Here is a 27,965-nt window from a genome sequence, read left to right on the forward strand (position 1 = left end):
GGCCTTGCTTCTATTCGAGCGGTAGATCGCCGGCCAAAATCACGTACATACAGTGCGGTGCATTAATTCGCTTCGGGTCGCATTGTCAAAAAGATGCTGCGCATCTCTGTTTAAATAATCAAGTAATTCTTGTCCATCCCATTAAGTACTGTACACCATTGTCTACCAACGCATTGAAATTCGATAGCAATGCGCGGTGGGCATTATTTTATCTTGTTATCTTATTTTTCTTTATATTTTATCGTCTTTATCTTTTGAGATTCTTAAGGCCAAATAACGCCATTAACGTCCCAAAAATGCCGCATATCTGTACACCACGTGCCCTCAGCGGTTTACCCCTCGCTTCTATCGCTCGAGTTCTCGGGATCGTGCGCGGCATTTGAACCGTCTAAGTTTCGCGACTTCCTGTCGGGCAAGAGGGACTTCCGTGCAAAACGCTGACGCGCGTAAAAGAGACGTCTGGTCCGTTACAATAGCGCATATTGCTTGGACTGAACCAATGCAAATTACATCCACGCGTTCGTTTATCGTTTAACATGTAAATGCTTTTGCTGGAAGTCGAAGTTGGTGAACGCACCGCGCAAATGTTTGCCATGTGCCTGCCATACGCGAAGAGGAATAGAAATGTAAACGATTTGTCATCGTCAGCGGATCCATAATTTCTGCGGAAAATGAACGATAACGTCGAACAAAAATAAATCAACGTGAAATGTTAGAGCGCCCGCAGGGCATGGCGGTAGACGCTTGTTGACGTAACACGTGCAATCTCGCTAAAATTAATATCGATTACGTTTTTCTGACAGACATATCATTCATAGAAATTGCAGTCTAATTATATTCGGGAACGCGTCAAGTTATGCAATGCGCTTCGCGTTCTCCACTTGAAGAGGAACGCGGAAAGAAACCACGTGAAACGGCGGGACAGTTTTGACCGATGAATAAATTTCAAATAGATAATCGAGGGCAAACCTCGCTTTCGTCGATCCGAAGGATTCGATATATCAAGAATAAAAATTTATTGTCGCCAGTACATAATTAACCGACGTAGGAAAATTAATATGAAGTAAAGAAGCAAGTGCATAAAACCAAAGACGCTGCAGCATATATGGAATCAATGTTTAATGAATTTGAGATGCGATAATTTGGAAAGATATAATAAATATTATAAAGGTGACGCTCGTTTGTGTACACAAATGATTCCAATTTTTTAAGGCCAAAAATCGCGAGCTATTATGTAAGAATGTTAGAAAATTAAAATTATATTCTCAATAAATTACACAGGTGTTCAATAATTTACGTAGGTGAACGCCATAATAAATATTAGCTAGAAGAAAAAGAAAGAAAATGTGTCTTTCGCAATACGAGATATGGGATAGCCTTGGGCATTATGTAATAGAGGAATGTGGTGTGACATACTGGTCCAAGAAATTAGGGAAAAATAAAGAAATAAGGATTAAGATATGGAGCGATGAATTAGATACTTCTAGAAGCTTCTAAAATTCTGGAATTTGCCAGTTGTGTCGTTTATTAATTTTCCTACGTTGATTCTGTGATATGTTGCAGCGTGTCTGGCTTTATACGCTTGTTTCAATCTTTACTTTACACCTAATTCCAGCAGGTAGGCTTTGTAACAACTTCTGTTCGAGCCTTATCTTTTGCTTGCAATCTCTCAATGCCATTTTCTCTTTTACTGCATCTCATTTTGCAGCAATAAATCAAAAACTGAAATTCCACGATCAGTCGCCACGTCAACACTGATAACCGAGGATGTTGATGGTCGCCTGGTTGCTATCTTGTAGAATTCAGATGAATCGAATAAAAATAGTTCTCTTTTTTTCCCCGCGGTGACTCATGTTTAGTCACATCTTTGTCCGCCTAACAAAACCATACTCGATATCCGGACACAGTTGATAATACGATATTACTCACCATGGCGACTCACAAGTGTTTTACGGCGATGAAAGGAAAAAAAAAAGAAACAACGGCGATTTTCTCGGTGTATCGATACGTCGACGGATCAAAGTACTCGATCGAAAACCGAACAAGAGACGCTCAAGGCCGGTACGCCGTTCCGGCCGTTCCCGCATTTCATTTGCAACATTTCGTGCGAGATATGTTGCAATGAAGAAAAAAAAGGGGGGACGCTCACGGAAGGCTGAGTAATACGGATACAAAGTCCGTAGATTGCACTTCTCGATCTCGCGACCACGTGGAAGCTTCGGCGAGGAAGAGGAGAATCTATCTCTCGCGTAATTGCAATCGCTGGAACGGCCCAATAATTTCAGAGATAAAGGTGTAATCGTCATGAGGAATTCGGAGACGAGATTGGAAAAGGCCTACCCGCTCGTTTTTAACAATTACTCGCGTAATTGTTTTCGTTTGACGTAAATTACTCGCGTGGGATGTACTTTATACTCGCAACGTTATATCTCAATTTTCATTGTTCTCTTTGACGAGTTTTACAAATAACTGATAATATTGTGCGATACCTTCCAGATAGGTTCCTCAAGTTGAAACAACTTGCGCGGCAGTCGATCGATGAAAAGGTCTTGCACTCTGTGCATTTAAATTGCTAAGGGGCGCGTTTTAAATTTTGCGGACAGTGTAGGGTTAAAATAATTAAAAATGCGAATTTAATGCTCAGGGTTGAAAACGATAGGTGCGTAAAGGCCTCGGACCAAGCTCTAGCATCGTGGACGCAGGCCTTAAGAACGGCTTGATACTTTAATCTCACGGGCGATTTGACGGACAATTTTTTACGTAATTAATTAGAAGCGCGTGACTGCTTATTATGACACTTACATAATGTTGTTCTTTACGTGACCGTATTTTATAATTTAGCAATATCAAACCTGAAGACTGTAGGATATTTCGCACGATTAACTATTCGGTTAAAAAAATGCATTGATTTCGTCGGCAAAAAGTGAAAATGTTGCTCGAGTTTTGTATCTTTTATTTTACTGGCATGTGTTTTTGTAAAATCATATCGTACATCTGCGAAACGAGTCTGTGAATCACGCTGAAATTACTACAAAACCTTGCTCTTGTGAGATGATTGCGAACGACAATATCAGAAAAAAACGTCGATCAGCGACTAGGAAACATGCGTATCACTGGTAGCTGTCGACTGTTAATCTGCGGAGGTTTTATGCGGCTTTTCGAAGCCTCAATATTCCTTGCGACCGATATAAAAGCGATGTGTCATCGCAGTATTAGACGCTAAGTCGCAACAGACTATGAGAGATTCTAGATACGAGTCAATTGTAAAATCTGTTGTAGAAAAAAGTATCAGGTGTCGGGTCATGATCCCAACGTGACGAGATAATGCGCTCTTATATAATGAGATATACAAGTGATAAATATTCCTCGATATGTTTGTGAGATTGATTACCATCTTTTTTTCTCAAACGTTGAATGAAAGTCGAGTCTCAATGTACGTAAATGATAGTCCACCTGAAAGAGAAGACATTTTCTGTACAACAGTATAAGATATCGTTTCCTTGTTTCAGGTATCATCGGTTGTGCGCATTCGCAAGAGAATGTGCCGTCTTCCGACGATGTGCTGCAGCAGGTCGGCAGCGTGGTCGGCGACATCCCGGAATTGAAGGACCTGAACGTGTCGACGCTGCCCATCGAGGAGGCGAAGAATCTGTTTAAGGAGAAGTGTACAAAGAACGGCGGACCAAATGCATTCGACGATGCCTATCGCGCCCAGACGGAGATGACACAGTGCCTTCAGTCGCTCATCAACGTCACGGAGCTCCAGGCGGAGATGGAGAAGTACAAGCCGACCGGCGATCTGGATATCGTCTTCAAGAACTATTGCAACAAGCGCTCGATCCTGCGAGGTTGCGTGAACAATTTCACGCATACGCTCGAACAGTGTCTGGACGAGACGGAGAGGGAGAACAAGAAGATAGTGATGAACATAACCGACTCGCTGCTCGAATTTATTTGCTTTAAGGAAGGCGATCGAATCGCCCGTACGTAAAAAAAATCGATTGTTTTATTTACGGTAGAACAATAATTCTAAGCATCGAAATCTCTTTAAGTCGCCAGTGATAGATAACAATAATCAAGCGTTTTAGTCGACATTACCTCAGCCAGGGTTTAAACCTGGACTTCCCTACACTCCAGGCGAACGTCTCACCCATTCGACCACTGAGACATGTACATGTCTACGACTAAAAGGCTTGATTATTAATAATTCTAGAGAAGCATTTGAGTATTTCTAAAGTCGCAGAGCCTTGAACAAAATTTTATACTTTTCAAAGATTTCTCTGGGCTGCGTTCAGAAACATCACCCGAGTGCCCCAGTATATCATTTCATCCTTGTTTAACATACGGTGAGCAACAAGGATAAGATGATGTACTGGGGCACTCGGGTGATGTTTCTGAACGCAGCTCCGGAGGTGTCTTAAACGCTTCACGCGGCATTATTGTTAACGTGAATTACTTTGCAGTTTTTATATCGGCTGGAGGACCAGAGTGCTTCCAATCGAAGCAGCAAGCGCTTCAGGATTGTGCCAACCGTACGTTCAGTGGTTACATACCAAAAACTGATCCCACTAAAAGCTTGAGCCTGGAAAGTCTGCCGTCACTGACTTTCAGTGTCAGAGAATGCAGGTGAGCCGCGCGAGATTCACAAGTTTTCCAATATTTCCGGCGAATCGAACATTTATATTCAAAGCCTTGTATATTTTAATCGTTCGGAATTAAACCGTTACAATTGATATTTCATCACATATCCTTTTACACGGGATGGAAAAAACTTACAAATTTGTCGATACGTCACGCAGGGACATGACTATATTCCAAGGCTGTGCCGTGACGGAGTTGGAGAAGTGCTCGGATCCCACGCCTGCAAATATTGTGGATTCGATATTTAACTTTATCAGGAGAGTGACGCCGTGCGAGAATTTACTTAACGCGGAAAGCGCCGCCGCGACTGGCAACCAGTCGTCCGGCGCCTCGCGCATAAACACCTGTTTCATCGTGGCGATTCTCTTTACTATTTTGTCTCTTGTGAACACTCAACAATCTGTTGTCCACGTCGCTTGATTACCTTAGCAACCCCATAGCGTCAGGAGTAAACGTGGAGATACGACAAATAGAGATATATGGAAGTTTATATGTACCAGTTGGACAAAACTTAACGTAAGAATTTATAGCCGTGGGCAAAGGATATGCTTGCAATTTTTGTTTAATTTTTCTAATTATCATATACTTCTTATTCGTTTACGAAACGAAATTTAATTGGAAGTCTTTCTCTCGTTTCAAAAGCAATACAACTTAATTTATGTAATTGTGTAATATCATTAATTTTAGGCTGCTTTCCTTCTAGAGAACACAGTCAACATTTTTGACACAAATCGACACGTGCCGCTTTCCATTTAGAATTTAATTCAAACTCAATCGGCACTTTTCGACTTGGAGAGTCGGAGCGTGTTTTTGACCGAAGAATGCCGAGTATTTCGACAGAACCTTTTCTTAAGATCCTGTTCTTTAAATCTTTGCCATTTCACAGCGGCAAACTGCGCACGAGTGTTAGCTCGTGTCGATTTGTGTCTCCTAAAAGGAAAGCAGCTTTAATATGCAACTAATGCGAATATTCTTAAACGTCGCCAGCAGTAATTAACAACATCGGTGATTTTTATTGACCGTATCTGGCAATTTCAATAATACAGAAAATTTATTGTGAATCCTGGCTGATTTAATATGCATATTTGAGTTATGTTGAATCCGAATGTTTTTTTTAATTTTATTTATACATGTATGAGAACATTTACAATTTAGATACTCGACTCTTTATCAAAAGTCATTATAATTTGGCCCTTTCCTTTAATGGCTACTCATATTAAAGTTATAGAATATATAAATATATTATTATATATTTTATATGCTTGTCCGCGTTTGTTATAAATAAGAGTACTTTTATTTATGTAATTATTTACACCTGTTACTTGCTATTATACAAGTAAAACGTCTGACAAGTGAAGTTTTTACTAAGAAGAAATAAAAAATATCACAGTATAGTAAAACCTGGTTATACTTGTACTGTGATGTCACATTTAATATCTAAGTCGTATTACTAGTATCATATTTATGTGGATACATCTTTTTGTACATGTTTCAAAAGCCTTAGATAAGATTTTACAATTAGTTAACTTTGTTTCGCAAACAAAAATCTTGGTTTCAGTAAATTCAGATTTCAATCACGATCTTTTTTTTTCTTTTAGAGAACAATTTGCTTCTCCAGGGAGATAACAGTGGCACATTTTACAAACGTTGATCAATTGTGATGCTAGTTCGTAAAAAGCTTTTCCTACTTCGTACGGTCGAGAAATAAATCAGTATTGTTCGTAAAACGGTTTAGAATTAATAAACTCCGCACAACATTTCTACCGGTTTAAGATGCAAACACGCGTTACGATCACAAGTTGAATTAATATAAAACTACAAGTGCGATTTAAGTTACGGCAAGTGTATCTTAAACCATAGTTTAAGTACCAAAGTGTTTGTAATTTACTCTGTTAAGGCAGTGTATTTAATAAACTCAGTACCTTGTTTACAACCAAGCTCTCGTCAGCTCTTTACGTTAAACGTACGTAATGCGGCGTATACAGCGAGGACGTAAGATTTAAGAAAATCACCAGTGTATCGCGGTTCAGAATACGCCCTTATGGGAAAAGCAAGAAAGTAATTCTTCGAAAATTACTGTGCAGTAATTGAACTATCGAGAACTACTGAAGTGCATAAATTTTCTAGTAATTATTTCTTTACCTTTTCGTAAGGGCGGGCCTTTATGATTCTTCTATTCATTCAAGAGATGCTCTAGTTTGACTTTCACATGTCGTTAATGATTTCTGAGAAATGCTATTTCACATAAAATTACTCTCTTCAAACTTAACGGTAAGAACGCTGCTTCGCACACACCGTTTCATTTTAATTCCACGCCGGGCGAAACAGCCGGTTCGAGTTTCGCGCCGGCGGCGCGCGCACGCGTCGCGCCGATTGGCTCGCGCGCTCGGCCGCGCTCGGCCGCGCTCGGCCGCGCTCGGCTGGCGGCCGGGGCGAGACGGGTAAGGAGGGGACGTGAGCGACAAGACGAGCCAGTACACTTGAGAAAGCCACAGTAGGCTGTCTCGACGTGTATGTTCTGAACGCTCCGCAACATGTTAATGAGTTTTCGTCTGCTCCCATCGAAAAATTCACGTGGCGTATTCAGTATACGAAAGAAAGACACTAGTTCGAGACATTTACCCTCTTGATCGAGCCTTTTACCTAGTACCAATTGTGCGACAAGCGGGAGGCTGAGGAACGATGCCAGGCAAAGGGGGCAGAAGAGGAAAGTACGGTGAGTAGACAGGCGACTTGGTCGTCATCTCGTTTTCCCCTCGGCGGGGGCTTTTTTCCCCCCCGTCCCCGCCGCGCCCGGCGGGAGGGAAAGAAAAAGGCAGCGGGTGCCCGCGATCTGGCGAGGAAGGCGCACGTGACGCGCACGACGTTATTAAATTATCGATTCGCGCCTCCGTCCGTCCGTCCGCCCGTCCCGGATGATTCACGTATCCGGAATGGAAGTCTTGTTTATTTCGTCGGACTTACGTCACGGCTGCGACGTCCTCGCCTCGGTCAGCTCGCTTTTCTCTCCTTCCCCTCCCCCCTTCGCGGTCTTCCCGTCCCGGGTGTCCGTCCTGGCGCGGCCCTTTTTGGCGCGCGAACGGACCTCCGAGGGCCATGGCGGACGCGACATGGTTCCCATGTGACTCTCATGCCCCATGGCACATGGAGCTCGCCCCGCGCGACACGCGTGCCACCGCGACGTCCCGCGCGGCTCGAGGCGGCGCGTCCTCGTCGGGACTCCGGGACGCGAATCCCCCGGGGACGCGCGCGAGCGTGCGAAAAGAGAGAAAAGAATTGCGCGCGTTCCCGCGAGAGGTTAGAAGGAACGTCGCGGGAGGAAGTGACGGGGTGCGCGGTTAGGTACGTACGTGCGTCACGACGCGCGTCTACGCACGTTTTTCCGCGTTGGCGAGGACACGCGCGACAGATGGACATGTACGGGACACGCGTATCGCTTTTTTTTCTTATCGCTTCTTGGGGACGAACCGGACGAACGTCCTCGAGCTCTTTCTCTTTTCATTTTCGCCTGTATTTTTAGTCTCGCACGCGCGCGCGCGCGCGACTCGCTCGATATCTTTCCTCGATCGCGACAGGATTGCGCGCGCGAGCGGGGGTTTGCGCAATCGGTAGCAATCCGCGGTAATCGGCAGCGAGCGGGCCCGCCGAGCCTATCGATTGCCCGTTTCGCGGTCCCTCTTCCGATTCTCGTCCAATCCGGTCGAGACCTGGTGAATATTCTCCGCGCGCGCGAGAAGAAGAAAAAAAAGATGCTTCCCTCCCCTCGCCCCGTCGTCCCGCGACCCCGTCAAGGACTCGGCGCGAGCCGCATTTCGTTATTGCGCGTCTGTCTCGGATGCGTCGCGGCTTCGCAGCACAAACGTCTTGTTTGCTGACGAAGCGGCGATAGCCGCGATCTTCCTCCGCTCGAGAAAGCTCGAGAAAGCTCGATTAGTCGCGCGACTCGACTCGACTCGGATTTCAATTCAATTCCCGCGGGCTGGCTTCAATTTTATTTCGGCGCCGCGTCTACGCGGTCTCTTGGATTTTCCTCTTTTGCGTACACGGAATTACGAAAGCCTGGGGGTCAATTCTGTATCTTACACTACAGTGAAAACCGATAGCTTTGTGTCCATCTAGCCGTTGTCTTAGAACGTGACAAAGCCGCACACTTTTAGCCGAGGGGGAAACCACTGACCAAAATCTTGTACACCAATGCCCACTAATGCCCAGTGGGCATTATTTTATCTTATTTTATCTTTATAATGCCCCAGCAGGGCCTAATGCCCAAAACATGCCTAGTAATGCCCAGTAATGCCGCGAATCTGTACACCACAATGCTCTCAGCGGTTCCCCCCTCGGTTTGGGCATTAGACCTTGCTGGGGCATTATAAAGATAAAATAAGATAAAACAATGCCCACTGGGCATTAGTGGGTATTGGTGTACAAGATTTTGGTCAGCGGTTTCCCCCTCGCTTTTAGCATTTTCACTATATTGTAAGATACAGAATCTCCTGATCTGCAATCAAGGAGAAACCGCTGAAGGCATTGTGGTGTACAGATTCGCGGCATTGCTGGGCATTACTGGGCATTTTTGGGCATTAGTTTGGGCCGAGGGGAAAACCGCTGACCATTGGGCATTGGTGCACAAGATTTTGGTCGGCGGTTTCCCCCTCGTCTGCAATGTGCTCCTTGCGTCCAGAAACGTTCTGTTTTGTAGCAAATAAATTTGCGCGAGTTGATTAAGTGTAGATATACAATCGTAACATTGCCGACGAACGTTTTTAAGCGTTTCGACTTGTTTGTATAAAATAAAGTGTGTCCAGATTCCGGGAGCGATGTCGTACAGATCGGGTGAAGAATGCAGCCCAGCGTGTCTTCTTACTTTTGCTAGACGTCCGTGTCTAAAGTTAAACAAACGTCGCCGCAAGGTGGTTATGATCTGTCGCGAGCCACGCGAGTTTCTTTTTCCCGTCGCTTTAATCGTCCGCCACGCGCCGAAACCCGCTAACGAAACAGGTGCAGCTGTGCGGATTTCACGTTACGTAACGTGACATTCACTTTCAGCAGCTGTTATTATTTTTCCTCAGCTCGCGGATTACACCGCGCGCCGTAGTTCCCGCCTGGCACGACATTCTCAAACTTCGAACCTTTGTTTATCTGTTACTGGCGGAGATAAGCCACTATCAAGTCGCTTTCGACCGGTTCCCGAGAAGTTTCCTCTTCTTAACGACTCGAGAATATTCAGATTGCTTATCGTCATTAATGCCGATAGTTGTCGCTAAATTAACGAACATATGCGAAGCTCCCGACTCCATATGGCGTCTCGCCCGCCAACTCTTTCGCATCCTCCCAAGACGAAAGTTTGGCCCTACGTTGAACCTTTAATTCTATTATATATAGCAGGACCTAAGACAGTAAAAGAGGTTGAACTGCAAGTACAAAATTGACTCCTACTTAAAAACTGGTAGCGTCGGAAATTTCTACTTTTGCCAATTTAGCATTAAAGTGGGTCCTTTTAAGTAGGAGCTAAAGTAAATTTTTTAAGTAAAGATTCAAGGGAGAAATAAAAATATATAATGTCATCAAAGTAGGTGATTGCTGGTCTATGTAGGTGTAAATTATCCTTAAGTGTCCAAATGGTACCAAAATTTCGATTTGGCCTCCAGCCTCCGTTAATTGTAATTCACGTCTCGCGAGCAGCTTAAAAATAGAGCAAACGGCGCACGGGAGATCGCACGCGAACGCACACCCGATCCATATGTCTCGCCTTCTGCCGGCAGGTGGAAAAAGAGCTGAGTTTACATCCGACGAGGACTCGATCAACAATGATGCGTGTAGCGAGACCAGCGGCCAGTCCGACAACCGCAGCGTGCTGGAGGACAACGCGAACGACAACGAGGTGGACGAGCTCGCGCAGCAGGAGGCGTTCGAGGAGAAACTGAGGGAGGCGATCGACGGGCTGACGCAGAAGAGCGCCAAGGGCCGGACCATCTGCTTCAACGGCATCGAGAAGATCTTCGCCATCAAGTACATACCCGACTTCGTGGAGGACAGGAAGATGACCATCGCGGACGCGGTGGAGCGCGGCCTGAAGAAGGGACGCGGCGACGAGCAGTCGGCGGCGGCCAGGCTTAGCACCCTGCTGTGCGTCCAGCTGGGCGCCTTCGAGAGCGCCGAGATGGTCTGCCGAGATCTCAAGTCTACTCTCATCTTCATCGCCAACGACAACACCGCTCCTGTCCATGCACGCGCCGAGGTATAACGATCGTACGATCGCCTGGCGTAAAGCAGTCGGAGACTTTGCGAGCGTACATAGAGTTTCTGGGCAATTCTCGTTTGCACATCGAGCGTAATGTAGCGGGTATTATAGACAATGCCTGTCGGATGCGTTTGAAAGCTTATCGGCATCCGACGGGAAAACATTGCGAAAACACAGAGATGTATCACAATTGCCTCTTATAAAAGTACAATTAGACTAATGAAGATAACTTCATGGCCCTCGGAATCCTCTTTCAACGATAAAAGTGCTATTAAAATTGGTTTCGAAGAGTTCTCATTGGCTGGAAAGATCTTTCACAAGCGCTCTTGTCGATAAAAGAGGATTCAGAACGAGGGTTTGTGTGTATTTAGGGCGAAACTGGCCCTTAATAGTCATGATTTTTGTTTTCACGTAAGCCACGGTGATTGAGTGGAAATGAGCAGCTTGCGTTATCGCAATTGAGAATCGCATTTTAGAGTATCGGTTTTCGCGTGACAATCTGTGACAATCGAGCGTTTATCACTCCGCTTGAATACCACAGCCTTAGATATAAGATTATCAGGCACCCGCGTAATCGTCATACTGCGTTTAACACGAAGATGTCTATTGTTTAAGTTCTATTGTGAAAGTTGTTTACTAGAGCGTCCATCGTTTCTGCACAGTAAACAACTTTTATACAATAAAAATCTTCCCTGGTACTAGACTCAGCACGGTATGAAAGATTACGAGAGTATCCAGTAATTTTGCCTAAGGCTGTATACGTTAGCAAAGTATCGAATCCTTTTTTTTTTTACCCCCGCGTCTTGTACTCGATAATGACAGTATATTCATGTTAACGAAATGATTCCAGTGTTGCTGGGCGCTGGCCATGAATCAATTCTTATCGGGCAACGATGCGACCGACACCATGGAAATTGCACAGCTACTGTCGTCTATCTTTTCCGGCTCCTACTTGAAGGGGAACGGCGCGATCGCCAACATATCCACGGACGTGGCGGCGCTACACGTGGCAGCTATCTCAGCGTGGACCTTGCTTCTAACTGTCATGACTTCCGCGGATATCTTCAGCCTGCTCGCGAGCGGCAGAACGAACAACTACATGCCGTAAGTCGTCGATCGACACGCGGTTGTCGCACGGCGATAAGCATGGGAAAATCTTTTCTTCCAGCTCGCTCAGTCGACTACGCGAATTGCTGGAGTCGCCGCATCTCGACGTACGCCTGTCGGCCGGCGAGGCGCTAGCGGTGATATTCGAACTCGACCGCGACTTGTGCGACTACAAGCGGAACTGGACGCTCGATCTGATCGAGGTTCTCAGGGAGCTCGCCACGGATTCCAACAAGTACCGCGCCAAGAAAGATCGCAAGCAGCAACGCGCCAATTTTAGAGATATTCTGCGTTACATCGTGGTAAGTCACGTTTCGCTGTTTACACGAACGAAATGTTTTAAGGCTTGTGTCCACGATGCTAGAACTTGGTCCAAGTTCTAATTTCGCGAAATGTGTAGCCAGTCAACTTGCAGCTATTCCACAAAAGCTTGAAACGAGTTCTAGCATCGTGGACGCAGGCCTTTAATCCTTAGCTGGCACACTGGGAACAATACATGGCACTACAAGTACAATTTTCATACTATAAGGGGGCTTAAATTTGAGCTGAACTAGGCATTTAATACCCCACGGTGCCAGCTAAGGATTAAAAACGAGATCGAACCGATAAGAGATAGACTGAGACGGCGCATGGTCCGCTTCACTTTCAGGAAGACGTCGTTCCGGAGATGCACGTGAGATTCGGCCAGGAAGTTCTGTATTTAGAGGGATGGTGCGCGAGGACCCAGTACAACGCTTGCTGCCGGCTGTTAGGCCCCGGTATCAATATCCAGCTTGCTGAAAATCAACTCCTGCGCGAGATCTTTCACCTCGGCAACAAAGTTCTACCTCCACCCATCACGATCAAAACGAGCAAATTAGAGAGAGTACGTATCCGCGAGGGCGACGTTCGTTCGTTCGTTTCGAGTACCAAGGCTAAACGCTATTTCCTCCCCTTTCGTGTTGCAGACACTGATGAACGCGGCCGCGTTCAAAGCACGCACCATTCAGCGCAACAAGAGTCGCGACAAACGATCTGCAGCTATGGCACCGTAATCACGCTTCTACGCTGGTTGTCTCATTTTAGTGTAATGCGAGTATACTTGAATTTTCTCTTTTTAATTTATTGTAGCTGGATTCAATAGCGTAAAAATTGCCGTTTTCTCCATCGATTCTCCAAAGTCGAAATTGTGCAGATACTCCACGTGATGTACTTCCTTCTCCTGCATAAATCTCCGTCGGTGTATGAATATGTGATTTCATCTCGTCGCTGTAACAGCTAGCTATATTTATTTAGTAATATTTAATGAAGTCCGCATGTATATACAAGTCGAAATGTATATACAGTGTATGTGTATATATACACGTATATGTGTATACAACTGTAATGCTGGTAACAATGATTGCATTTCACATATAAATTATTTCGGTATATATTTTAAATATTTTTATCAACTCGATCGTATGATCATGTCGGTGGTCTCTTTTGAACTGTTGTCATTGTTGTCTCTTTCTTGGATATGTATACATGTTGATTTTGATAATGAAATTATTACGTTTTAATTGTTGTAGGTTGAATTTATTATTCTGGTTTAAAAATGGATTGTAATGTGCAAACTGATGGAATTATTTCGTATATAACAGTTGATACATACACAAGATGTACGAAATATTTATTAGCACTGTACATAATTACATGTAAGTTGTAATGATGTATTCAAGTAAACTAAACTGTAGATTATATAAAGATAAACGTCAGCAAAGTTTATGTTTTATTATATCTTTCTCTGTAGAGAACAGTCCAACGAGTGTCTAACAGATTGCCTATCCCTTCATCTTCGGCGGTTAACAATGTCGATCACAGTCATTTCCGTTAAAAAAGAAAGCATAATACAACAATCGCAAAATCGTCTAACGGCATTTAGATTAAGTACATTTCAATCTCTTTCGATATATCCGCAACTTTTACAATCACGACTACAATATAGTGGTACGTAAAAGTAACAATTGCATGTAATTACAGGACTTACCACTAATATTAAGCGTACAGTCATGACAACCAATCTACAGCCTCATTTCATTATACATAATGTATATAAATATAATAAATTAATATATATAATTATATAAAAAGATTTCAGAACTAAAAATAGAGGCGAATTCCTATTTGCACGTTGCAACGAAGAACCTTTATTGTATGCTCTTATTAGCAAATACAAGTTCAGCTTTTAGTTATTTAATAAGATATAAATTTTCATTTGACCATACGGTAAGCTAAAATAACACTTTGAACAGTTTGTATACATTTTTGCTACTTTCAAATATCGATGAATTTTTCGATAATGCGTATATTTACTAATAAATGCATACAACTACTGACTTTACTGCAACACGTATAAGTCGCTTCGTAAGCGGCCTATGTGTGTAAATTGACTACCTGCGCCTTAAATTCTTTCTCGGACAGCATGTGCCATCGATAGCCCAATATTCTGGACACTTCTCTTTCCGTGTTCTCGTAGCTATGGCTATTTACCTTGATCCACTGGTAATACTCGGACGAGCTATCCATCATTTCCGACCAGGCTCTGTCGAATCTCTTGAGGACTACGTTTCGCCGAACGTATAAACAGCGTAAGCATTTCGCGGTGGAGACAATCTCCAAGATCGTGGCGGTCGATATCTTATCTCGGATCATCTGTGGAAGAAATGTTCTTCGTCACTGTATTGTAAAACGATAGTAACGGATAATGGTGGAACAGCAACGTATTCTAATTCTTTTTTTTAGTTAAAACATGATAATCTCTTTAGATTGCCAGTAATAAATAACAATGGATAAGTTTAGTCGACCTTATCTGGCATGTGTTTAATAAATTAAAAATTAAAAATATACAGTGCGACGTTCCGGCCATGGTAGACATTGTACATATTTTATCTTGTGCCGTTAATTTTATATAATCACGACTCGACTCTGTTGTAATTTTTACCGTGCAATTACATATTGCATCGACTCGATTAATTTTTAAGGTAGGTGACTGGTCGAAGATTTATTTGCAATTTGTTATCTACGTTATCCACTTGACAAACCGTATCTTTTATTGTACTCGTTATATGTGATTGCGTCTCATTTTACACATTACTATTGTACAATTAGTTTGAATTTTTTCTTTAATTTCATTTGTATCTATGATAAGCGTGTAACTCCGATTATTGGTTTGTTCTCTTTAGAATGTGTGCGTGATAAGGACCTAAACCCTTGGTCGAAACGTCGCACTGTATATTTTTTATTTTTTAATTTATTAAACACGTGCCAGGTCGACTAAACTTATCCATTGTTCTTTTTTAGTTACTGTTTCATCAGGCGTTCAGGAGAAGCCAGATAGTTGATGATTCGTAACGTTCATCCTGAATGTAAAATTGTATCTAAAACGAATCTCACAGATCAAGGACTTTATCGGATTCGAGTTTTGAACGACTCGTACAGCTATTCAATTAACCGTTTGTCCAAACGCAGAGAGAAGAGAGCATCTTGAAATACATTGCAAACGAAAAGATGATCGAAATCGAGCTCGAACATTCCGAATATTTAGCACACGCAGCATCGGGGTAAGTAAGCCTATAGAGTAGTTAGGTGGAACTTACACTCACACCATAGCAAGAAATAATGTGCAAGGGTGGAAACGCATGCCAGCACGTCGCAAAGTAGCGTTGTTAACGTCAGAGTTTTAGGAAAGCTATCGCAAGCCTTTGGATTCAAATACAAAATGCTACCAGTGTATGCAGGTTCGGGCACATTCGGCAGAATTGCACTAACGACTCGTCCAGCCTCTTGGCGAAGCTCCTGTGCAGATGGTACCTCGTCATTCCCTTGAAAGCGTACACCCGTATCGTCGACTCGAAGAACGTTCCGTGGAACACCATGGAGGGCGAGACCTGCGAAGCGTTTGTAGAACGAGAGATTTGTACACACTTGGCTCTCCGACATAGAAAAGTGTACATAATTATTTCACCAACTTGGGTATTCGGATTATCCAATACTATACTGTGACACGGTATGACGCTGTGCTCCAATAAATCGATAGGCAAAAGAATATCCGTGGCTTTGTGACTCTCTATCTCAAAGTGCACCTTCAAGTAGGGATTGTTCGCCCTCATCTTTACCCAAGACGACCTCTTTGGCTGAAATGAAAAGCCGAATGCGTATCCATCGACGCGAAAGGACTCGATGTGTAATACGTTCGAACGCAGGATCGTATTTACCAATCTTATAGTAGTGTCCTTTGTACTATATCGATTTTGCAGAATATGAAGGTGCCGCAATTTTGTGTAGCCTATCAGCTCTATCACGTCTTCGTGCAAGTTTTGGGGGCTGATAACCAGGACCTGAAAATGTCTGGGATGAAGAGTCTGGAACCGCCAGTCGAGCATTCATATCGACGTACTCACGTTCAAATTAACGAATACACCCACGTGCAACAGCGGGCAATTGTAACGCGTGGTGTTGATCAGTATCAATTTCGAGAGGGTCTGCGTGCAATTGACGCAGATGTCGTCCATCAGGTGCAGCGCTTCGTTGCTCTCGAGCATCAGATCTATCAGCTCCAGGCATCTGAGATTCTGCAGGTTCGCCATGAGCCTCTTGAGGGCCTCCAGCAGCTTGCCGCCGGTGCCGAAGACCCTGATGCGATCCGGATCGTCCCGGTTGGCCATGTTGCAGGGGAAGGTGAACTTGAGCCGGCGCACGTAGGTACCCACGCCGGCCACGGACGTGTTGTCCGAGCCCTGCCGCTCGGCGTACCACGAAATCATGTTCATGAACTCGTAGAGATTGTAGAAATTGAGCATGGGCTCGAACACGAGCGTGCGGAAGTGCCTGCCGACCTTGTTCAGGCAGGTGGACGCCCTGATGTGATCCAGGACGTACTGCCAGCCGCTGTAGTAGTTGAACTTGCCCCGCGTCAGGGTGGTGTCCTCCAGGGTGAACGTGGACCAGACGTTGCGCAGCTTGAAGGCGCGATACCACGACCGGCACACCAGGGACGCATAGTAGCGCTCGCGGATCGTCAGGTGCGAGAAGATCTCCTCCAGCAGGATGTCGGGTATCTGGTCCCAGGCGCTGTACTCCCTGCGCAGCTTATCCTCCTCCGTGTCCTCCTCCAGATCTATGTACAAGGCTTGACAAGAGACAAGACAGCGCTTTATTACCGGAGCTAAGCCTATCTATCCTCGCCTTGTATCGGCGCCCTATTTTTACACGCCCACCTTGAATGCGAATTATTTTTAGACGATATTAATGTCGATTGCATATTAATTCCCCCCCCCCCCCCCGAGTTGTCCGCCGCGGTTTTCACCCTCGCCGTCGCGACGACTCGCCCCGCCGGCATCCCCCACGTAACGTTACTACTCGCGAGTATTACGTCAAGGGGAGGAAATTGCGCGCAGCTATGCGGGCGGTGAAGGAGCCGCGTTGTACACGCGACGGCACGTAAGCGTGCGGGCGCCGTCTCCTCGTGCCGGCAGGGGTAGAGAAATTGGGGCGAGCGATCGAGACCTCGCGTCTGAAGCGCAATTTCACGCGGAGGTCGCGGGGGATCCCGGCTTGTTCGGGCCGCGAGGCGGGACACGTCGATATCGCCCTCACGGGGTCTACGCCCGCGAGAAAGAGGGAGAGAGCGAGCAAGCACCGCGCGCTCACCTTTGTCCTCCTCGTCGAATTTCCAGCAGCCCTTGCTCATCTTCGACCCGATCGCTGCTCATCGGCGTTGCGTTGAAATAACGTGTCTTCGCGGCGGAGTATTTATACGCGATATTGCTAAAAATATACCGAAAAAACGGGGAAGGGGCGCCCGCCGCGACCGACCGGGCATCGCCATGATGCGATGAGGTTTGAATCGCCGCACCCGGACGGATCGCGTTTCCCGCCCTCGTCTTCGATCCGGCGCGGACGTCGCGCGGCGAGGGGAGCCGGCCGATGGTCCACGTTGCGACGAGTCTCCTCGGGCGAGAGTCGGACGCGCGGGCCCGGTCCGGGGACGAATTTCCTGCGCGAGAGCGAGGGAGAGAGACGGACGATTCGGCACGCGCGCGCGTCCTAACCTACAACGTTCTCGCCGACTGGCGCGTCACGTTGCCGCGCGAGGTTAACCTGAGCCCGCTCGCCGCGGACCACCCGCACCACGTGTCCTCGCGTCGCGGCAGATCCGCCGCGGGGCGACACGATGAACGTGATCGGCAAGCTGGGTCACTTGGCGAGAGCGTCGCGAGGTTACAGGCAAGTACATTCGTAAACGCACCCTGCGAGCGTGGTTGAGGGAACAAAAGATCGCCTTGCTGACGATTGTGTGTAACAAACGAGTGTCGCGTGGACGTTGTTTCGCGAGCCCTTTAAAGTTGTCTCAATCGCGCCCGTTTCTACCGGTGTAGGTTAATTTTCATCTCGGTCTGACTTTGCTTTTTATCTCCTTCCAGGTTCCAAGGCCCGACGTTTCACCGACGTTGTTCAACTTCGAGCTTCGCTTAATTCGTTCCTCGTCCCTTTCCGACTGATTGCTTCAGAAGGAGACGAGCGTGAATTAAACTAAGATCAAAGTCGAGCGACGTTTTGGCGAAACCGGGCCTGAGAGTTGGAAAGAGATGGAAAGTAAACTGGACCGAGATCAGAGCTAATCTGCATTGGAACGGGCGTTGGAGAGAAACTTTGAAAGGACTTGAATCGTTTGAATATTGCTAAGTGGGCACATTGGCTAAACCCCCAGGGGGAAACCGCCGACCAAAATCTTGTACACCAATGCCCACTAATGCCCAGTGGGCATTATTTTATATATATATATATATATATGCTTTATTACCTTTAGCATACAGCCAGAAAGTGGGACTTGGTTTACAAAAGTTTCTTAACCACTCATTCATCCATACTCTCATTCATTCATTTTATCTTATTTTATCTTTATAATGTCCCAGCAGGGTCTAATGCCCTGTAATGCCACAAATCTGTACACCACAATGCCCTCAGCGGTTTCCCCCTCGCTAGACCCAGATAGCACGCACAGTTCTATGAACATTCGTAATTTCAGAATATTTCAATCGAATATTCTATAAATATATATAGATTATTACAATTAGAAATCGTGTATTCGTAACAAAGAATAACGTTTTTAGAATATTCATCAAGAATGTCGGAGTATTCGTTCAGAATAGCTTTTGAATATTCATCGAGTTGACGTATTGCACATTGTTTATCGTGTAACACACTTATCTTATGCAAAAGGCAGTGAAACCTGTGATCATACCATGTGTAACCGCTATATTCGATAGATTATTCTATTCGCACTCGAAAAAGATCTATAGTAGCGACTGTTCCACGAACATAAGATAAATCTGTAAGAATGACCTATGGAATATTCCAGATATTCTTGAAGAATATTCTCAAGATGTTCACAGTGTCTTGTGCTATCTGGGAATAAGAGGAGGCGTCTCCATCTTACAATATTGGACCGATGTTCGGAATATTAGATTCACATATTTCCCAATATTACGGCCAATATACTCTGCTAGGGGAGTGCTGTCGTTTCTCTACCCTTCTGGAATTATAGGCGACGCGACAAACTTTCCTCTCCTTGATTTCTCGCTCTTGCTCCAGTCTTTGTCTACATACGTCTACAATTTTTCGCAGGAGTTTGCACGTTACGCACGTGAAAAATGGGTACGAGGCTCCCGGTAAGACCACCGTGACGTTCATCAGCAAGGAGATCGGCAAACGGCTGTTGGTGTCGCGCTGCGACGAGGTAATCGGTCGGCTCGTCTATATTTTACGCTCAGATTTTATGATTGCCTGTTTTTCAAAGGATACATTACGACTGGTCTCTCTCGCAAGGTCTTATCTTGATTTTACACAATTTCCAGGTTTTTTTTTCGGTTTAAAAGCTCACTCGGTACCAGAATGAGCTTTTAAACAGAAGAACTGAAATTTCAAGACAAAATTCTCTCCGTGCATAAATCGACACACGTGTGTTACTTTTAACAAATTTGCCAGTCATGGTCTATTGATAAATTTTAAGAGAAAATTCTCTCCGTGTACATGGTACATTTGGTTAGCACTGGCGATCCGAAAGAAGTTTCACACTTGGCTTCCTCCTTTTCCAGCTTGGCTTCACGTTCAACACCGGCACGAGGGTGATAGGGCCAATGGTGCTCTTCCCCAGACACGCTATCTGCTGGAACATCGAGTCCGGCGCACACATAACCGACGCGTCGCTCTCGCTGTTCCGCGTCCTCGAGCCGAAGCCCGATCTCCTCATCATCGGACTGGACCGTCAATACGATTTCGCCTACATCAGAAGTCTGCGGGAGCGCGTGCAGAAGCTCGGCATCACCACGGAAATAATTTCCGTGTACAACGCGTGCACGGCGTTCAATTTCGTCAACGAGGACGGCAGATACGTCGTGGCGGCATTGGTACCGATGCACAGGCCTAAACCACCGCCGAAACTAACGCCGGGTGAAAATGTGGAACAAATAACCAGTTAGTGATAGTGCTGCGGGTAGCAAGACGGGTGATGCGACACTCGAGGCGCGGCAAAATGGTAGAATGTATACATGTATGTACATATACGTGACAATTTAAAAAGACTGTATCGTACAATAAAATTAATTTCCAAGTCGTATGGGGCCGCGATAAGATTTTAGATTTGCTCGTTTTAGTTGAAACGGTCAAATTGTTTCAGTTCCAAAAGGTCAAATTGTTTGAGAATGGGAAACAGTAGGTAACTCGATCTCGTCGGAGAAGAGTTGGACAAATTGCTTGAAGTACAACCACGCGCGAAAAATGGTTCCACCGTGGGACACGCGATTGCCGCTCGTGCACCTCCGCCGTCGAACGGAATACATTTATTTCAGACGTGATAAATTAAGTATTAAAAAAACTGTCTAGCTCGTTCTACCTAAAAAAAATTACGTGTACGACAGCATTGTGCGTTTTATTCATTTTTATTATAAATCTTTCATGAGCCGAGAGATGCAAGTCCGGTTCCACGCGAGTCTTCCCGACGATACGAAAAAACAGAGGCCAAAAAGTTTCGAGGATATTACAGTCCTTCGAGGTGAGGAATCAGCTGAGCCGCCAGATTTGCGGGCCAAGTTCGGCCTCGCCTCGACGTCGCTCTTCCACGACTTCTCGTCGCGCGTATCGTCTTCCTGACTGTCCAGAAACAACGGAGAGATCGCGCTGCGAGTAATAAGCGACGGATGAGAGTATATTCAACTTGATTTATTTCACACAAGAAATGTACAAGACACGGGTCGCAAAGGCTCCGAAACTGAATGGATTATCGTAAAACAAAGAGCTTGGAAGAAACTTGTGACTCGCCACTTGCGAAGCTTCTTACAGTCTCCAGATAACGGACGACTCTGGTATAAACACGCAGTTTCTTTAGTCACAGCTCTCGATCTTGCACGCCGCAGCCTCTCGGACGTTAACGCGCGTTTCTCTAGACGGACGATTCGCGCGCGCGCGCGGCCGCGATTTCGATCGCGGGGAGAATCGCGAAAGGATCTTGAAGGATTGACGGAGGATGAGAAACGGCGAAAAGAATCAAAGGACTCGTCGTCTCGCCCAAATGCAGACGGATGGTTTTTAACAAGTGTATTGAACGCAACTCTACAAAAACAATTCTCTCGATTCTTCGCTTGGACTAGATGCCTTATCGTAATATTGAGCTCGACGGGGATCACCTCCGAGGGAGACAAGCCCGGCACACGCATCCGTTTCGGAATTTTGTTTTATTGTAATTCACTCAGCAGCCCTGCAACTTCTCATATCCTGTACATCGTCGGACTCGAAAAAACCCGCCTTGATATTGCATCTACGAGAAAATCGCGCGATCTTCTCTCTAATAACGTGCGACTCGTGTTGGACTCTTCGGCACGTCTGCCGTAAATCGCAACGCAAGGTGCAACGAAAGGAATTTTGAGTAGAAAACCTCTACGACGCACTTAGACAAATATATTCTCTTCATTTTCCTCTCGCTTAATTAAGGCACCGGTGTACCTAACTTATTGGTAGCTCGAAGAAATCGCGTTGCTTTCTACAGTCGCGCGACAAAGTCCCTGTGTGACAGTCTTGTTAGATAGGACAGCAAACGTCCCGGAGACCGCGGTGATCTCGTTGCATTTCTGTCATCTGTGTGTGTGCTGTCCGCGTGTCGCCCCCGCGAGTAATCTCAAGCGTGATCCTTGCATCTCTATCTTCTCTTCCTTCCGCTCTCTCCTCGATGGAATTTCGGATTAAATCGAAAAGACCAAGAGAGAGAGAGAGACGTGAACAAATTTTTTCGCACCGATTAACGCGCAAAAGAAGCGACCCATTGTCACATACGTCTCTGAATACTCAAAAATCACAAGTCGGTAGTCACATTGACGCCTATTTTTTTTTATTGTTGTGTAAAAATAATGCAGTACTTGTGTCGCAGCAGGCGTATCCCACGGTATATTCGCTATTCCATATATCTATGTACTTGATATCTCTCACAATCAACAACTCGTCCCGCGTGCGATTACAGAATCCCATCACGCGGCTGCTCGCGCCCTGACAATTGTATAATTTAGCATCGATCCTATTCTTCTTTTTTTTCCCCTTTTTTTTCCTAATGGTCTCTTAATTTCTTTACCGTCGGCACAACGATAACGATAATAATGACGATGGGGGATGATGACGATACAGCTATAATGACGATGACGGGGGTGACGAAAGTGATGACGATGGCGACGACAATGGTGGGCGATGGCAATAACAATAATTATGAGAATAATGGGAGAGGAATAGAAGCGGGGGACCGTACTAATAATTGACATAATAATACTAATAACAATAATATTAATAATAATGAATAATATTAATATTATATAAAATTATAATATTAATATTATAATAATTACTATGTTAGCACGACGATGTTGCTGCTCGAGAACGACGATGACGGGTGTGGTGGGTGGGCTATTCGCCGCGCCGCGTTGCGCTTGTACGAGAGCAGCGAGATAGCGGCCTGCGTTCAATGGGGGGAGCGTTGACGGACGAGGAGGGTGCTGGAGCGGTGTCGCGCGCGTCAGCGTAAATAGAAATGAAGAGCACAGTCAGGAATTGCAATAGAAATCGTTAGTTGTTTTTTTTTTTTTTAATAAATCAACCGGCCGAATGAGCCCCGGCCAAGCTGGATGCTTTTAATTATCTTGTAAATTCGCCTCACAATTTGTTTCTCAGGGGGGCAGGAGGGGGGGGGGTCGAGGGGGAGGAGGGGCAGAGGATAATAATAGAATAAGATGATAAAATCACTAATCGATAATAACATAAGGCATTATGTTGAGGATTTCGCCCTGGTAACTGGGCCTCGCTAACATCTGGTGCCACTCCCGAAACTCCGCATCGTCAGTTTGGTTGTTGCGCACACTTTTTACACTGTCCACGTTCGACAAGCCTGACGGCACTCCGTTTCCTCCGTCCCTGGCGTTGGGGCGCTCGTCGGCACACGCGGTCGCCGCCGCCGACGGTCTCGGTTGAAAGTTGCCGTTAAGTCCCTCCATATACTGCGCGTGCAACCTCTCGAGATCCTCAGCGGTACCTTGCCGCGGCGGCGGAAAACATTGGACGTCGTTCCTCGTTTCCTCGTTCTCGCCCCAGTCTATCGAGCTGGGATCCAAGGGCGGTAACTTGGCCAGTATCTCCTCGACCGTGAGGTCCCGCTGCAACGGCGATCGACAGCTCGACGTCTCGGTGGTACCTGATAGCCTATCGTTGTCGCGCAGCCTGTCCTGACACGACTCGGGCGAGGGTTCGCGACAATTCTCCGCGGATCTCAATCGAGCCGCCCTCTGCGCTTTGCCAGCGGACGCCAACTCCGAGGAGCCCGCACTCTTGTGCAGGCCCTGGGAGTGGTTCTGGCTCGAGCAGCGCAGATACTTGGACACCCGCTCGTTGTTGCTGCCCCGCAGAACGTCGTCCATGCTGGGCGGTTCCGCGACGCTTTGACTAGGTAGGGCATTGGCGCTGCCGACGGGACTGCAATTGATTCCGCGCGCCTGCAGGTCGGCCAGCAGCTCCTGCGTGGTCTTCAGCTTCGGGTTCCTCGAGATACTGGCCAGCTTCTCCTTCACGCTGTCCTCGAGAAACGATTGTCGCTTCGCGGACTTGCTGCCCTTCTTGCGGCCGCGCTTCTTCGGGCCCGACTCCTCGTTCGTGGTCGCGAGGCTGGTCTCCGTGAAACAATCGGAGATTCGTTCCTTCAGCGTGGGGCTAGGCACTTGCGAATTTAAATTACCACTTATGTTCTCGCCGTTGAACCGCTGCTTCTTCACCTCTTCTATCGTCGACTCAGCTCCGTGCGGCGATTGATAGTATTGACATTGGTCCTTGCCGCTCTCCTCTTTCCGCAGCCGCTTGTTCGAACTGTGTGTACGCGGCACCGCTTCCGTCACGTGATTCTGATTCGAGCTACCGAGCACCGGGGACGCGTTTCTCGAGCAGGAACTTATCCTGTGATTGCTGCTCAGGGTAATTGACTGCTTATTATTCGAAGACGCGTTGGGAGATCGCGAATGGTCACTGTGCACGGATAGCGCCGGACTGAGTACCTGCAATCACAAATTTCCCATGTTCAATCTAGACTAATTGGACCAATGGCCAACACGTTTGCTCCAAGTTTCGTTTCTCTCGTCTTAAAGAAAGACAAATCTACATTCCGCAACAAATGAGCGGGTTTCTCCCAAAGGCTTGCGACTTACTCTGAGAGGAGTGACGTCTTTCAACAGAGGACTGTGAGGCTTGAGTCCACGCAGCGCGGGGCTCTGTGGCTTGAAAATCCTCAAGGCCGCCTCCTTCGCGCCATTGAGGGCCGGTGGTGCCGCGTCGCCCAGGGTAGGCTGCGGCGTCGAGTGTACCGTCGGTAAAACCATGTCTCGCCAGCGGCGTACCAGATCCTTCGCACGCTTGGCCAGGGCTTCATTACTCGTCTTTCGACGAAGCTCGTTGATGTGTTTTCCAAGTCTCGTAATCTACCAAAGTGCAGCAAACTTACATTACAATACCGTCCTTTATTTACAATCAGAAATATCCCGTTGAACACAAATATTGAGCTGCAATTTTGACGGTTCAACGGCAGCAGTCAATAATTTGAAAGTGCGCACGTACGCGTGTGTCAACCATTCAACTTGCGTACTCGTTTGAGTCTTAGCTAGCTTAGCCCTTTTTTTTCTAATTTTCCCTTTTGTGAAAAATTCATGTTTAATCTTGATTAAACATTCAACACTAGGCGTTTAAACTCCTTCAAGCGCTCAGCTATCGCATTACAAGAAACTCTACCCCATTGTAATTATTTAAAATAGATTATTTTCTAGGTAATATAAGAAGCCACCGAGTCGACAAGCATCAGCTACAACGGCGCTTAGTATCCAACTGAACTAAATTAAAACGATAGCTTTATTAATCTTCGTTGAAGCTTCTTCACATATTTATACGTTCGCTTCTACCGACGACACGACAAGACGAGGAATAGTCCTGTTTAAAATATTAGAGTACGGTCAGGTAAGACTCTTATTAATTTACATCGAAAGTGCATACAATCAGATTGCATTCTATTATTTTAAACAGGCGAAGAAGCAACGAAATAATCAATAGATAATTACTGTACGGTCGGAAAGGTTGTCCGACGTTTTACCACAAGCTTTAGGAATATTCGTATGTATCGTTGCATAGATATTCGTACACATCGTCCCTTGCTCCAATATTACACTGCACATATCCGCGAGCGCAAGCTATAATTTCTCGCGCGGTAGACTGTATTTCCGAAATTTATCGTACAACGTCGGGCAAGCTCTCTCACCCCGACTGCACACTAGAAATCACCAATGCCTTTCCCGTGATTTTCCTCATGTGGGAAGGCATCAGTGACACCCAGTGTGCACCAGTGATTTCTAACGATTCAGTTACTGACGTACAGTAATTTTCTAGCACAATTACTCCGTTACTTTTTCGTAAGGGGGTGGGGGATGTAGAGGAAGAGCCTCTCTATCGTGAAACAGGATTCTAGCATGAGATAGCAGGTGATGAACATCCAAATTCAATCGCAGGTCTCTTTGCGCAACGATTGCACGGCCCAACGATCAATTGTCCACCAAAGAGACTACTCCGAGGGCAATAAATTCATGGTGGAGCCAACAGACGACGCCTGTTAATTCGCCTGTTAGGATCCTGTCTCACAATAGGCGACTGCGATACGGAACGAGGGGAAGGTGGATCGTCGCTACGAATTACAGGTAGGACGTTTGGTGCTTTCCACTTGGCGACGCGAGTCGCTTGTCCCTCTTGAAATAAAATTTACGCTCGTGTCGACCCGCGTCGCGCAAACGGAATGCACCGATCGTAAAATTTGTCGGCGATCCGCTCGGCCGTTACCTCCAACACCTCCTTGGTGACTGGCGTCTTTTCCAGTGCCGAAATGACATCGACAACGGCTCGCATATCGACGACCTGGAACGGAGATAAGGGAATTTTTAACATATGTTCGCTCGCAATTACGAGCGCGCGGGGATTACAATCGAATTTCGATACGCGGGAGGTGGAGCCTTCGGAGGGAAGGCTTCCAGCGGGTTCCAGTGACAAGTTGTACGCGCGCACACGCGCCGTGCACGTACGCGCGAAACACCATACGTAATAACCACACACGATTACACGCGCACGCGATATATGCGCGCGCGCGCGCGCGCTCGCTCGCTCGTGCGTTTTTTCCGCAAAGAATATATTTAGAATCGCCAAGTTCCTCGGCGAAAAAGCCCGATCGAACTTTTCGACCGCCGTGGAGTCCGCGATGACATTTTACGCGGGCAAAGGGAAGGATTCTAACAAATGCGCGCCGCGAGGACTCGCACCCTCGGGCGAGCTCGTCCGGGACCGCCGTGCTCCGATTTCCCCGGAGCGGAAACGTCGAGTACGAGCTCTACGACGACCGGGGGGAGAGGAAGCGACGGCGTCCGCGCGGACCCTCGTCGCGAGCTGCGCTGCAACCGCGTGGAGGAAGAGAAACGCCGGGCCGGGCGGGCGCGTCATCGCGATTGAGGTTATGCGACCAGGTAGGCGAGAACGCGCTCACACGCACGTCGCCGCGTTACGTTACTCCCGACTCAGCCGGTGTCCTTTTCCCTCCCCCGCTCGCTCTCTCCCTCCCTCTCTCTGCCTCGCGCGTACACACTCGGCGGCGGGCGAAGGAGTGTGTGCGTGCGTGCGTGCTCCGTCGCGTGTGCGAGCCATACGTAGTGCGCGCGGACCGCCGTCGCGTCGTCCGCGGTGAGAGGAGCAGTGTCCCGCGCGGCATCGTGGCGGACGACGGCGACGACGGTCGTGGCTGCCGCCGCCGCCGCCGCGGCGGCGGCGGCGGCGCTCGCACACACACTCGCGCGACCGCCACGCTACCGCACGCACGCACACACGGGCGCGCGCGCGCGGGACGCACACACACACACACACGCACACGCTGTCACTCTAGCGGGCACTCTCGCGCACGTCACTGGTACAGGCAGCAACACGGCGCACGGGGGATCGAGAGTGGCCCGATAGCCGTTTGCGCGTACGGACCACGGAGACGGCGCGGTGCATCTCGCCGCGACACACCATATACACACCGCCTTTACTTACATTGTATTCCTTGTCAAGGGATTTCAACAATTTTTCGGTGAGCTCGCTGCAATATCTCTGCATCGGGGTATCGCGCATGGGGGCCCACGACGGGGGGATGTATTGTATTAGGTTAAGCGGAAAAATAGAGTCCGGGCTCCACGCGTATATCAGAGAATTCGGTCGCGATGCGCGAGACACGAGGGAGACTCGCAATGGCGACTACCGAACTGTGCGCTCCACCGTCGTTCGCATGCCCTCCCTGCCTCCCGAGTGCCTCCTAGTCGCGGCCCATGCATCGTCTCTGCCCCCACCGCCGGCGAGCCGAGCGCGCCGCTAGCGACGC

At 46.9% G+C, this 27,965-nt stretch overlaps 5 protein-coding genes and 1 long non-coding RNA gene across 7 annotated transcripts in view; 4 read left to right on the forward strand and 2 right to left on the reverse strand.

Moving 5' to 3' along the window:
* The window catches only part of LOC105569404 (27 kDa glycoprotein-like), an 11,872-nt gene extending 5,294 nt beyond the window's left edge, over window positions 1-6,578 (forward strand). Inside the window, exons 2-4 of the mRNA XM_012025856.1 lie at window positions 3,510-3,983; window positions 4,464-4,626; window positions 4,800-6,578. Coding sequence (XP_011881246.1) covers window positions 3,510-3,983; window positions 4,464-4,626; window positions 4,800-5,061 — 899 coding nt within the window. The 3' untranslated portion in view covers window positions 5,062-6,578. The remainder of the gene's footprint in view (window positions 1-3,509; window positions 3,984-4,463; window positions 4,627-4,799) is intronic.
* Window positions 6,579-7,088: 510 nt separating this feature from the next.
* On the forward strand, window positions 7,089-13,730 carry LOC105569408 (interferon-related developmental regulator 2). Its single transcript, XM_012025860.1, has 6 exons — window positions 7,089-7,357; window positions 10,404-10,879; window positions 11,733-11,986; window positions 12,051-12,291; window positions 12,639-12,854; window positions 12,937-13,730. Exons 1-6 carry the CDS (start codon window positions 7,324-7,326, stop codon window positions 13,021-13,023), a joined length of 1,308 nt encoding a protein of 435 aa, XP_011881250.1. The 5' UTR covers window positions 7,089-7,323; the 3' UTR covers window positions 13,024-13,730.
* LOC105569407 lies at window positions 13,620-17,783 on the reverse strand. The gene is made up of 6 exons (XM_012025859.1): window positions 17,660-17,783; window positions 16,411-17,138; window positions 16,225-16,347; window positions 15,979-16,143; window positions 15,736-15,897; window positions 13,620-14,662 (listed from the first exon to the last, which is right to left on the reverse strand). The coding sequence occupies exons 1-6, from the start codon at window positions 17,697-17,699 to the stop codon at window positions 14,384-14,386; spliced, it is 1,497 nt and encodes a 498-aa protein (XP_011881249.1). The 5' UTR covers window positions 17,700-17,783; the 3' UTR covers window positions 13,620-14,383.
* LOC105569406 lies at window positions 14,792-15,769 on the forward strand. Its single transcript, XR_001009505.1, has 3 exons — window positions 14,792-14,991; window positions 15,311-15,570; window positions 15,686-15,769. It is a non-coding gene; the product is annotated as an uncharacterized LOC105569406 (long non-coding RNA).
* An 88-nt stretch (window positions 17,784-17,871) lies between the features above and the next one.
* On the forward strand, window positions 17,872-20,627 carry LOC105569405 (NADH dehydrogenase [ubiquinone] 1 alpha subcomplex assembly factor 3). Its single transcript, XM_012025857.1, has 3 exons — window positions 17,872-18,235; window positions 19,637-19,748; window positions 20,107-20,627. Exons 1-3 carry the CDS (start codon window positions 18,183-18,185, stop codon window positions 20,488-20,490), a joined length of 549 nt encoding a protein of 182 aa, XP_011881247.1. The 5' UTR covers window positions 17,872-18,182; the 3' UTR covers window positions 20,491-20,627.
* A 2,622-nt stretch (window positions 20,628-23,249) lies between these two features.
* Window positions 23,250-27,912, reverse strand: LOC105569409 (mediator of RNA polymerase II transcription subunit 26). Of its 2 annotated transcripts, none has more exons than XM_012025862.1 (4): window positions 27,641-27,912; window positions 26,405-26,479; window positions 24,736-25,005; window positions 23,250-24,585 (listed from the first exon to the last, which is right to left on the reverse strand). In XM_012025862.1, exons 1-4 carry the CDS (start codon window positions 27,716-27,718, stop codon window positions 23,290-23,292), a joined length of 1,719 nt encoding a protein of 572 aa, XP_011881252.1. In that variant the 5' UTR covers window positions 27,719-27,912; the 3' UTR covers window positions 23,250-23,289. The 2 variants fall into 2 exon arrangements, with proteins under 2 accessions (XP_011881252.1, XP_011881251.1); XM_012025861.1 differs by lacking the exon at window positions 27,641-27,912 and adding an exon at window positions 27,198-27,336.
* Between the last annotated feature and the right edge of the window lie 53 nt (window positions 27,913-27,965).

Source organism: Vollenhovia emeryi, unplaced genomic scaffold (genome assembly GCF_000949405.1).
Source record: "Vollenhovia emeryi isolate VEMERY1.0 unplaced genomic scaffold, V.emery_V1.0 DF939124.1, whole genome shotgun sequence".
Classification (NCBI taxonomy): Eukaryota; Metazoa; Arthropoda; class Insecta; order Hymenoptera; family Formicidae; genus Vollenhovia; species Vollenhovia emeryi.

What these genes read in the sequence shown, in the direction of transcription:
- LOC105569408 (XM_012025860.1), top strand. Translation starts at nt 7,324, where the DNA reads ATGCCAGGCAAAGGGGGCAGAAGAGGAAAGTACG. An exon ending in AGAACGAACAACTACATGCC is followed by an intron (nt 11,987 to 12,050) that starts GTAAGTCGTCGA and finishes CTTTTCTTCCAG; the next exon opens with CTCGCTCAGTCGACTACGCG. An exon ending in ATATTCTGCGTTACATCGTG is followed by an intron (nt 12,292 to 12,638) that starts GTAAGTCACGTT and finishes CTTCACTTTCAG; the next exon opens with GAAGACGTCGTTCCGGAGAT.
- LOC105569407 (XM_012025859.1), bottom strand. Translation starts at nt 17,699, where the DNA reads ATGAGCAAGGGCTGCTGGAAATTCGACGAGGAGGACAAAG. An exon ending in ATTCGACGAGGAGGACAAAG is followed by an intron (nt 17,139 to 17,659) that starts GTGAGCGCGCGG and finishes TCTCTTGTCAAG; the next exon opens with CCTTGTACATAGATCTGGAG. An exon ending in TGGATAATCCGAATACCCAA is followed by an intron (nt 15,898 to 15,978) that starts GTTGGTGAAATA and finishes AACGCTTCGCAG; the next exon opens with GTCTCGCCCTCCATGGTGTT.
- LOC105569405 (XM_012025857.1), top strand. Translation starts at nt 18,183, where the DNA reads ATGAACGTGATCGGCAAGCTGGGTCACTTGGCGAGAGCGTCGCGAGGT. An exon ending in AGAGCGTCGCGAGGTTACAG is followed by an intron (nt 18,236 to 19,636) that starts GCAAGTACATTC and finishes AATTTTTCGCAG; the next exon opens with GAGTTTGCACGTTACGCACG. An exon ending in TGGTGTCGCGCTGCGACGAG is followed by an intron (nt 19,749 to 20,106) that starts GTAATCGGTCGG and finishes CTCCTTTTCCAG; the next exon opens with CTTGGCTTCACGTTCAACAC.
- LOC105569409 (XM_012025861.1), bottom strand. Translation starts at nt 27,320, where the DNA reads ATGCCGCGCGGGACACTGCTCCTCTCACCGCGGACGACGCGACGGCGG. An exon ending in ACTCCTTCGCCCGCCGCCGA is followed by an intron (nt 26,480 to 27,197) that starts GTGTGTACGCGC and finishes TCTCCGTTCCAG; the next exon opens with GTCGTCGATATGCGAGCCGT. An exon ending in AAGACGTCACTCCTCTCAGA is followed by an intron (nt 24,586 to 24,735) that starts GTAAGTCGCAAG and finishes TTGTGATTGCAG; the next exon opens with GTACTCAGTCCGGCGCTATC.